Raw genomic sequence first — 11117 nt, 5'->3', positions numbered from 1 at the left:
GTTAAAGGGACAGTTCACACTTTTCCCAAGGCTCCATTTCACACGACTGTACAGCAACTGTAGATCTATCAGCCTAATGTATATTTTAAAGTTTTATAAATCTCAAATTGTGTCTTTAAAAAATAAAAATAAAAAGCTTCCTGGTTTCACACATTCCTCTCTCCAGCAGAGTGATACGTTTTAAGAGAGCGTCTGAAAACTCCTCATTTATGCCAATACACGGAATTACCCAAATCAGAAAGAAGTATTAAAAACATCCAGTATGAATGCTTAAATATTGAACCTAAGGGACTGATTCGTTGGACTTTTATTTCATTTGAAGCATACATTCTTATCCCGCAGTGGTCTATCATGGCAGCTTTAATAAAAAAGCTCATAACCCGGCAGCTCTTGCCGTACTTAAACCGTGGATCAGGGGCAGAGAGGGTAACTCGGGTGTGAAATAGACTCCAGTTAGCTGACGGACACGTGAAGGGACTCGCATGGCTGCTCGTCACTCACACCGCCGGACCCGCCTTTGCTCCATTTGAAGTGAAAATATGAATCTAAATAGCCCGGAAAATGCGTTTTTTCTCTCTCTTCTCTCTCTCTCTCCTCCCCACAGAGCCCCAACAGCGCGCGGGGCGTCATCACGGGGAGCCGTCTGAGGCGCAGATAGCGCGCACTGCCTGCTCCGCCGTGCGGGAGGAGGGAGGGGTTGTAGTGACGCGGCTATCCAATGGGCACCGGCTTCCTCCGGACGGAGCGCAGCAGCAGTACCCTCTTTCCTCAGCGGCACTTTTGCGCCAGACAAGTGGGGACGGTCGTTCGCTCCGCACTCGAGACGAAGGAACAGGGCTCTCCGGGAATTACCGAGGTGTCTTTGGCGAAGAAGACTCATCTCTTCCTCTGATTATTATCATTCTTTTTTTCTCCCCTTCTCCCCCTAACACGCGAGTTCGCAAAGATGAACGTTGGCTGCGTCATCCTGGCGTGCACCTTACTTGTGGGCGCATCCTCGGTAAGATGAGTTCGTTTCTACACGTCTTTCCGGCTAAGTGCTGCACTGCCGTGGCGCTTACTCACTGTGTGAGCCCACGAGAAGTGTCTCTCTGTGTGTATGTATACGTGTGTGTGTCTGTGTGTGAGAGCTACTCACTTTCCCCCGCAGCGCTGCGCTAAAGGCAACATGATGCGTGTAATCGAGCTTAATTCGGCGACGTTTAGGGTCAGGATTTGTTCTTGTCTTAACTGCGGTGACACATACAAAAAAGAAGAAGAAGAAGAAAAAAAGTCTCTAGCAACTCTGTTCGCCAGCCTCTCCATCCTCTCGCCCAATAAGCTGCAGTGCATTATTGCAGAGGACAGTGGTTTCTGGAGGGGCTGCTCGTTCTGCTGGCTGCGATCAACTTCGTTTCCCGTTACGCACTTCTCCCGCTCTACACGTCTTGATAACGGCTCACTTGACGTCTCGCTTATTTGGTTTAGTGCTTCAGGCGAAGGATGCTTTTTTTTTTTTTTTTTTTAAGAAACAGAAATACGAATAGTTTACCTCACTTTATTTGCAAACTTATGAACACAAAAAAAGAAGAAAAGAAAAAGCTCTAAAATCAGCTCCCTCCTCAACCCCCCCAGATGTTTGCAGTGGTTTTGTTGAGCTTGCTTCATGTGTTTACCGGGGTAAACACTGGGCTGCCTGTACAATGCAACAAAGTGCAACATATATCCTTCAGGAAAACAGGAATGGACGTGATGAATGTTGCTGCATTCTGTGGAGAATGAAATGCCTGCTGGAGGAACCGAGTGCCTGCAATGTGCATATAAATCAACAGTATAATTCAAAGCATTTGACATCTTTCTTTGGTCTCTTTCACACATGCACACACACTCTGTGCTCTCTCTCTCTCTCTCTCTCTCTCTCTCTCTCTCTCTCTCTCTCCAGTCAGCATGCAGTATGGACGTTTAGCTCCAACATTTTGCTGCTTGCCATAGTCATTACAGTTCTAATGGTTCATCATCGACGTCATTGTCATGACTTGTGTGATCATTTTTTAATGTCGCTCAACGTGCGATCGGCAACATCTGTAATGGGGATCATGGTGACTATTATTACACACTGTGAAAGTGCCGGCGGGCTGTTTGGTCCGAACCGAATCACTCACCGGATCCAGAGAGACCTGAAGAGGTTATAAAAAAGGTTGCAGGATCAGATTGTGACCCTGTGGCTGCAAGTCAGTTGGCCAATGCTTAACAGCCCGTCTTGTTTCATTCCTCAGGGGAGTAAGGCGGGCCTGCCCCTCAAGCCCCCGTGCCGACCGGGCTTCTCCCAGAACTTCTACACAGTGATCGTCTCCAGAGACGTGCTGCACGGCCAGAGCATCCTCAAAGGTGAGCCCGCCGCTGCTGGATCTCATTCATTCACTGATGATATGTTCTCTCTCCCCCTACCCAGATGTGTCCCCAGACCTCATGGTGTGATTGAGTGAGTGAAGGAGTGTGTGTCCACACACGTGTGTGTATATTTGTGGTGTGTGGGAGACATATATTATGGAGCGGGGCGCTCCATCACTCCTAAAGAAGGTCACAACACTCTCTGGTTGTGTCTGTGCAACATAAGCAGCTTGTCTTGAGCACAGATGCGTTCAAGCAGAAAGATCCAGTTGTGATGCTGATGATGGTGATGATGATGATGATGATGATGCAGCTTGGGTTGAAAAAATAACTACATCTTGGGATGTGATTAAACATGACGGGACAGCCGGTGTGTAATACATTCTGTTCAAAAGTTGTCATTTTATATGGAGTTTCACTCACTCACGAACACCTATTACGCTGATTGCAGTAGGGAAAAAAACACCAAATACATTACTTAGTTTTTTGATTGACTAAGCAGCAGGCTGACAAAGCAGAATCATTTAAGTGGCTTATTCCCTACTCTGCGTGTTTGCAGCTGGAAGCCCAAAACTTGTATTTTATTCCCACTGTTCGGTGTAATACATGAGCCGGCCCTTTTATTCTTTCTGGTTTCTCGGAAGAATTCAATTCTGTTTTCGTTCGCTCCATTTCCTTGCAGAGCAGGCAGTGCGCTGAATCTGCTGTGAGGTTCATCTCCTGTTTGCTGGTGAATCTTTGCCATAATGGGAATAATAAAAATCCCACTCTTTCGCATCCGGGGGGACCCACTTTGCATAATTGACGGACAAACAAGACCTTAACGTGAGCTGGATGTGCTTCTATAACAAAGAACACGTTTTATCTCGACTTCCAGGATGATGACTTCCTCAGCATTTCGTGGATAGTCCTAACTTGCTTTATAGAAATATGAGCCCAGTATTAAGTTTGTTCTGCACTTCCCCCCATTTCTTTCCTCTAACCTATTTCCTCACACTTGTGGGCAACAGCTCAACACTGTACAATAACCTCAGCTCTCCCATGACACTCTGCCTTTATGGCCAAATACACTATTTGTCTATTATTAGGTGAAATGCGGTTTGCCAGGAGGAAAATGGCCTTCTCATTCTAACAGCTGTTTGAGCATTTTCCCGGCTGCGGGCAAAAACAATTGGCTTATTCTGGAGGTTATTTTGTTATTTAGAAGGCTGACAAGGACAGTGCAGCCGGTCAGTGGGGAGCGAGTTTGCCTGAAGGGGCTCGGCGCTCAAGGCTTCTGCCGGTTTTAAAATGGGTTCAGGCGCCCTTACTGACCCAAACATTGTTAACAGATAACATATGTTTCAGTGTGTTATGTGGGGGGGGGGCATGTTGCACACACACATGTGACGTGTCCTGGTGTTCATATTAGCTGCTAAAAAGGCTACAGCGAGGTTTAACTGCATCCATTTGATTTACCCGATGTGCTACATCGGCTCCGGCTTTGCTCCCTCGGCCTCTTGCTTTTGGTTTTATCCGCCTCTGCGTTCGCTCTTCGTGGAAATCAATCTGAAAGCCACGCCGTCCTCCCAGCTGGCCACTCAAAGGGACGGTGGATGCAGCAGCTTTACAGTAAGTCCTCATGCGATGATGAATGCACTGAAGCTCTGTTTTCTAGACAGTAGGATACAAAGCGGAAGATGAAGCTTTTAAAGACTGACGCCACAATATGCATAACCTGAAACTGTCACTTTCCAAGAAAATGAATGGGCCGGGGGACGAGATGAGGGAGGGTCTGGGATGCTCCTATGGGGTTGCCGGGCCGCTGTGGTCCGCGGCTGTTGTCTCCCTGGAGAGAGAGAGACAGTGAGCGATGGGGGGAGGACGACAGAGGCCTGGCCGAGCAGATGCAGTGGGAACCAGGCCTCTCGTTTACAGTCGCTGAACAATGTGTGCAACGCAGCAGCTTTTATCATGCTGAGGTTGAAGCGGGAGTTGTTTTTCCTCCGTTTTATCGTTTGGATCGTGTGCAGGTGCTCTGGGTCGGATTAACATTTTGGATCTAAAATTCATTCTCACCAATCTGAGTTTGTTGAACGTGATAGAAAAAAACAAATGCCTCGGGGCTCTTGCTCCACACGGCACCATTGTGTGCGCTTCAAGGACCACACAGGTGTTTTTATCTCAGTCTTCATTAGTGCTGCCCTTTATCCAAGGCACACTAGTGTTTTACATGTGAAGCAAAGCTGTTGCAGATCACGGTTTCATCCAGGTCATTAGGGCACTCCTACCTGCAATTTGATCTGTATTTCTGCTCAAAAAGACCAAAACACTGATCTTTTATTTTACATGGTTATAGGAGCTTTGGAGGGAGGTGAATTTTCTCAACCCACAAAGGATCATGTTATTCTTTCTTCTCTGATTCCCCACCTTTTAGACTTGAGATCATTCATAGCCAAGAAAATGCACTCAGCAGTATAACAGCAGTGTGGGATGTTCCCTTCTCACATAGTTGAATTTGAATGTTTTTGGAACAAAACCATATATAAACCAACCACATATACATCAGGTGCTACTGCACCAACATTTAAAAAACAAAAACAAAAAAACATACCTTTAGTCCTCAGAGATTTAAATAACAGTAAGTCCACTACATTTAGTGAAAAACATTGGTATGGCCCTTTAACCATATAGTGTCCCCTGTAGTAACATGAAGTGTCTGCTCAATACTGGAAAGGTCATTTTTGAATCGTAATGCATCATTCAGTGCCCCCTTCGGTCAATCTTTGCTGTCTTTACAGGTCAAAACGGCGGTTATTGCTTTGTGGTTGACCATAAAAAGGGACCTTTGTTGAACCAACTCCCAAATCTCTGCGCTGCCGCTAAGTTGTGCTGAATAAATCATCCCATGCTCCCATGGAGATGTGTGTCTGAGAGCTGGGTCAGGTTTGGAGGGGGAGGCCGCGGCACACTGGCGAGCAGACAGCCGGGCTTCGAGTCGCGGTCCGTGCAGATTCCCACTGTGGGCAGATAAGCCGTGAAAAGAAATATTCCAGTGATTGCACATCGCTGTGTAAACCATCACCTCGCTCCAAGAGCCGGAACAGACACCTAGGAACACGGACAAGGGGACGTGGCCTCGGCACAAAAGAAATCCATTTGAAACACAGTTCAGTCATGAAGGTGTCTCTTTAAGTCACTGTCAACGCATATTTGAAAAGGCCGCAGTGATGAGTTTCACCCTTTAACCCTGGCCGGTCCTGAGAGACAGTGAACAACACGGCTCCGTGTGATTTTAGATGCCTGTCTTCACTGAATATTTTGCTTTATGTCGCCGAGATTATACGACAAAGAAAATGACTTTGATGGATTTACTGGATTGGAGAAACCTTGTTTTGGGAGAGAAATCATTTTCAGTTTTTCACCGTCAGGCTTTAGAAATGCAGCAGACGTCCACTTTGTTGTGGGCAAAATGAGATTAAAAAATAAATACTGATGATACTTAAATGTTTTCTGGCAGACGGCTTCACAAGATGTGTGTGCTCCTTAACCAAGCATACGATATCTGCACCCCGCCTTCCACAAGGCCCTTTCTGAGCGAACAGGCTTGTTTTCATTTTCGGTGCCTGTGTTGTCTCGTGAATCAGGATGAACTCGCTCTGTGAAAAAAATAAAATAATGTGCAATCTCTTCCTTCATCCCAGGGCTTTTAATTTAAAAATGGGCCTTTCAATTGCAGTAAAAAATAAAATAAAATGCAGCCGCTGTACTTTAATCTAAAAGATTAATTTGAGGAGGATCACGCCTCCCATCAGCTATACGCTCTCGGCGTGGATTTCCTTTTGTTCAGTTCCATCTCTAAAAGTTACACACACAAAATGACTTGTAACACGACCCCAATTAGACTATCTGGCAAGGAGCCATATCTGCTTTGAGATAGCCAGCTCGGCGGTCGCTGTGCTGTGCAGAACTCCTGACTCCTAACCTCCTATCCAAAGTGACAGGGCTTTCTTAAGTACGTCCAGCACCAAGAACTGAGGTGGGGGGTGTGGGATTACGTTTCCCAGGCATTTGATAAGCGGGATGCCATTTTCCCTCTGACTCACGAACATCTCTCTTGTCCTCCAGAGAGTCTTTCATCTCTGCAGCCAGGACCTGCAGTCTGTGGCGAGCTGATAGAATACAGGTACAGAAGATGAGCCACATCATTTCTCTTTATCTCACCTGCCTTCTTACCAAACCTAACGCTATGCTCCCATATCCCTCAAACTCCCCACAACATGACATACATGCTGAGCCAATTCCATCAAGCAAGCCACCCAAGATATAGTACATGCCACAGCACAATCCTTTTCATCCTGTTTTGTAGTCATTTCCGCGCTGGAGGTAAGTAAAAAAAAGGGGGGTTTTGATAGATGGGAAACCGGCTGTCGGCAGAAATCTTATTGCCTCTTGTCAGAGCTTCCATGTGAAATTTTATTAGTTCTAGTACACTGATCTCCACTGAGCTCCTCTCGCTGTATACAGGTATTAGCTTTAGCCTGTTGGTTGGTCGCTGGGTCATGGCACGCGCTCTCACAGAAGTTTCATTACAACTCGGACGGTGTTGCTGCTCCATGATCAGGCGCCCACTGAGAGACGGCTATCGTTCACCTCCACCTCATTACGCGCAGACGTGAGAAGCCGCCGGTGGAGTCCTGCTGCATTTTTTAAAGCGCCTCTGTTGGCGCTCGACCGGGTGAGATTACGCAGTGGATCTACATTTCCTGACACAACAGAGGTGGGCTAATTGTGCCCTGAATTCTGACCTTCAAACAGAGCTTACCGCGATGTTATCAGACCTCATCAGATCTCAACCGCCAGCTCATGCGGATGCAGGAGCTGGCGGCTGTGGGTTAAATCATGGGGTTATTATAAGGGGGGAAAAAGAAGAAGGCAGGCACTTATGATGGTGTAAGCCAAAAAAAGAGAGAGTCCTTGGCAAGGGATTAATGGATAAGAAAGAGACTGTTGGAGGAGGAACTAAAGACTACTGTTCTTCTGAAATTGAGACAAGGGCACATTTGTGAAAAAGGGAAAGAAAAGGAAAAGAAAATTCATGGACGCAGCTTAAAGCGGTGTTTCTTTCTCATTTCTTAGAACATGTTTGCAAATTACAGATTAAGGATGCCTCTCTTTACATGCACTATCAAAGAAAGCAACGAAAAGCGGTCTTTCAAAGAAATGAACACCGTATCTACCGACAACGACCTTGTGTTTTACTTTTTCTGTGAATACCTTTTGCATTATTTATCGAAAACCGTCTTTTGATTGGCCACCCTCCCTCACAATCAATGTGTATTAGCGCTTTGCATCTTCGGTGTCTTTCAATGATCGGTGGCCTCGATCAAGACTCTATTGGTCTTTGTTGTTGCAACGCAGAAATGAAAAAAATTTCCCACCAGAAGACGTTCGCTTCACCTTTTAGCTGTAAGTGTAACCCACAATCTACCAGTTCATTAAGGTGGATTATTGGATGCTTCATTATTATTACAATTAATAGGGAAAAAAAGACAGGGTTTTATCGACAGCAACCCTGCAAGAGAAAGTGAAAAGAAGAGAGCAAGAGCTCAGTGCAAACCTTCGCCTGTCAGAAGGTAATGCGAAAAAATCTCACTTTGAACAAATTTTCCATTTCCGTTATCATCAGTCTGAAATTGCGGCTCTTCAAAGCCGCGATCGGCTTTGAGTCGTTCCAAGCTCTTTTCCTCCGAGAAATAAAATACATTGGGAGATACAAAGCCAGAATTGACAAACTGTGTCGACCACGTTTGATTTTTCTTCATCCACCCATGTGACCTTTGCCAGCTAGTTTCTCCAGTCGCCCGCCATCAAGCCACTGTAAAGCTGGTGGGATCACACATCATCACCCTCCAACTCATAGCAAAACAAGCTGTCCGCCGCCTTAACACCACAAACACAGCACTGCTGGCCACTCGGCAGGTTAAATAACTGTGAGGCGGTTTTGTACAGTGACGCACTTGGAGCACTTTATCTCGTTGGTCGTTTGCTGTTGCCGCTGCTTTCCCGACAGGTGCCGGTATTTTATCTACGATGCTACAAAGTGTTGGATTTTATTTTACCCATTTCGTTTTAATGCTTTCATGATTATTTTATCGGTGTGGGTATTACCTATTTCCCATTTTATTCTTTGTTTCATGTATTATATTATTTCTCTGTCTCTAAGTGAGCACACTTAGACAAATTCAAACCCATCATGTTGCTATGGCAATAAAGTACTTGATCTGGCGCTAACCGTGGCTAATGTTAGCACGCCTGCTAAGAAGACGACACGCAAACAAAGACGACTTTGGAATTTCCTCGAGGCGGCTCTTCTCGTTAGCACTCCTCATTTGTTCGGCCAACCCCTCCGTCTTCCGTGCCAAGCGAACACGTACCAGAGCCACCGGCCCACTGAACACACCCAGGCCAAACTGGTATTTACGTCAGCCAACGAGCTGATCTCCATGTTCTCATTTTACAATATGCAATGAGCTGTGAGATCTATGAGAACTTCCGCCTCATGTGCAGCTGCACCTTTTTGTTGTTGTTTTTTCTCCCCCTCTCCCTCGTCCCTCCCGAGTCAGGGGCTCAGAGTGACACTTTATTGATGAATCACGGCCAAGCGGTTTGACCTTGCATTGCCACTTGACCTCTCATGCTCTCCAAAGCTCATGTCCCCAGTCTGCAGCACCGGCGGAGATGAAAAACACGGGCCAATCAAAATGATTTACGTTTGGCTTGACTCAACACATAGATCCTTCTAAGCTGCTGAATGCATCTCCAGAGGGCCTCTCTGTGTTGTAGTGTCCAGCCATTTCTGAAGCCATGGGGCTTTTGCTATATTCTATCGCCTTAATTAAAAGACTGCACTGTCAAGATGCCTTTTTCTACAAACTCCAATATCAAAAAGGTTCCTCGTCAGAGAGCGGCTTGTGCTTTACTTTGTCCTTTGGATTAATTCAGCCTGGAATCCATGTTTGATTAGGGCGCCTGCATACTCTTGTTTTTACCACATTTTCTTGTTCAATTTCGCCTAATGCGCGAACGCACAGTTGTTTATTTATATGCGAACACCGTATATGTTGTGCATGTGTTTGAAGGCAGCGCCCCATCCAGAGAGTGATTATCTTAAATGGAGAAATTAAAGGATTACAAACCAGCCCAGTAATCCAGCTGTCTATCTCACGGCTCATTAGTAAGCAAAGGAGAGGGACGAGGGCGAGAGAGGTATACAGCACACAGAGAGAGAGAGAGAGAGAGAGAGAGAGAGAGAGAGAGAGAGAGAGAGGCATACCTGTGGTAAAATCATACACTTGTCAATCAAACGGGAAGGAAGGTTTTCTGTATTCCTATATTAATTAACAACTTTCATTTCCAAAACACCTCTGCATTTTTACTGAGATTTCAATGTGAAATTACATTTTCCACCGACTGCTGAAATGTAAATTGCACATTTCTGTGTTGATATTCCACATGGCAGTTTTGATTTTTCTCATAATCTTCGGTTTACAATCTGATTATTTGCACTCTTGATTGCAGCTCCGCTCCACACTCACAAGCTGGCTGTCGGAGAGGCAAACGTTGTCACGCCACTCAACTGCTTGGTTAGAGTGCATTACAGCGCATCAGGATGCACGGGAGCGTGACTCCTTACATTAGACTCTATTTTAAGGATTAAAACTGTTATTGTACCTCTTACTAGTAAAAACTTGCCAAGTGCTAGCAGAGTGTATTTGGTTTCACTGTTGCTGCTATTCACCGTTTTAAAAAGCGAATGAATGAGTGCAACTACAATGACATACACAGCAGCATATAAACTGTGTGTGTGTGTGTGTGTGTGTGTGTGTGTGTGTGTGTGTGTGATTGTGTGCGTGTGTACCGTGCGTGCGTGCTGCAGATTAGCCTTGGTGTTGAAAGATATACAGCTTCTCTGCCATTTTCCACCAGGCTCTGAGGCACATAAAAGAAACAGTTTGGGAAACGATGGCACCATAAAATATAATAGAAACACAAATCCTGACTCCATCATGGAAAAAAAGGAGGGGAGGATTGCATCTCCTATGGCGGCAGCACTTTTTGGATTTGATTGTATCAATTTGCTGTCTATTTTGATCTAAAAAGCGGGCTGTGTGCGGACTTATTTGCACGGTGACTTGGGGATGCCCACTGCTGGGAACTATTTCCTATGCAGCTCATCTCCTCTTATTTGATTTGCAACTCTCCATTCCCTTTCCAATTAGGATTTAAAGGAAGCTGTTTTTATTTATCTTGTTGTCATGTTATAGGCGAGATTTCTAAATGTACTTCTAAGCAATGACTAGCTTGCTTTGTCGAAAAAATCTGCGATTGTTACCTACAGCAGAGGGAACTCAGTCACACTTTGCGCAGACTGTCTGTTTAGGGGAGCTCATTCTGGCTCGCATTCAGATGGCTGATTTGGAAATCACAATACGGGACCATGCTCCATCCTGTTGTGATGCAGATTTGTCTGTGGGAGGCCGACAAATCTGCAAATATGCTTTGCTGACCAGAATAAGCAGAAGATATTCTGCCGTAGAATAGTTACACGACTTAATCCTGTCGGTTACATTACCAGCTCGAATGTCAGAGAAAGAATTTAATCTTTTTATGTTTTTATTGCTTACTTTGCTTTCTTACCATGAACACATTATCTCAGCTGCCTGTCAGTCTGTCTCTGTCTGTTTTTTTCTCACTCGAAACCTACG

General features: G+C 45.4%; 1 protein-coding gene across 1 annotated transcript in view; it reads left to right on the top strand.

Moving 5' to 3' along the window:
- Positions 1 to 943: 943 nt before the first annotated feature.
- The window catches only part of cdh4 (cadherin 4, type 1, R-cadherin (retinal)), a gene marked incomplete at its 3' end in the record, with an annotated part of 176150 nt that continues 165976 nt past the window's right edge, over positions 944 to 11117 (top strand). The window contains exons 1-2 of the mRNA XM_079218426.1: positions 944 to 1000; positions 2256 to 2367. Of these exons, the coding sequence (XP_079074552.1) occupies positions 947 to 1000; positions 2256 to 2367 (166 nt within the window). The 5' untranslated portion in view covers positions 944 to 946. The remainder of the gene's footprint in view (positions 1001 to 2255; positions 2368 to 11117) is intronic.

This window comes from Taurulus bubalis, assembly GCF_910589615.1.
Source record: "Taurulus bubalis genome assembly, chromosome: 5".
Classification (NCBI taxonomy): domain Eukaryota; kingdom Metazoa; phylum Chordata; class Actinopteri; order Perciformes; family Cottidae; genus Taurulus; species Taurulus bubalis.
The sequence above is the reverse complement of the archived record's forward strand: the minus strand, read 5'-3'. Positions and strand labels throughout refer to the sequence as shown.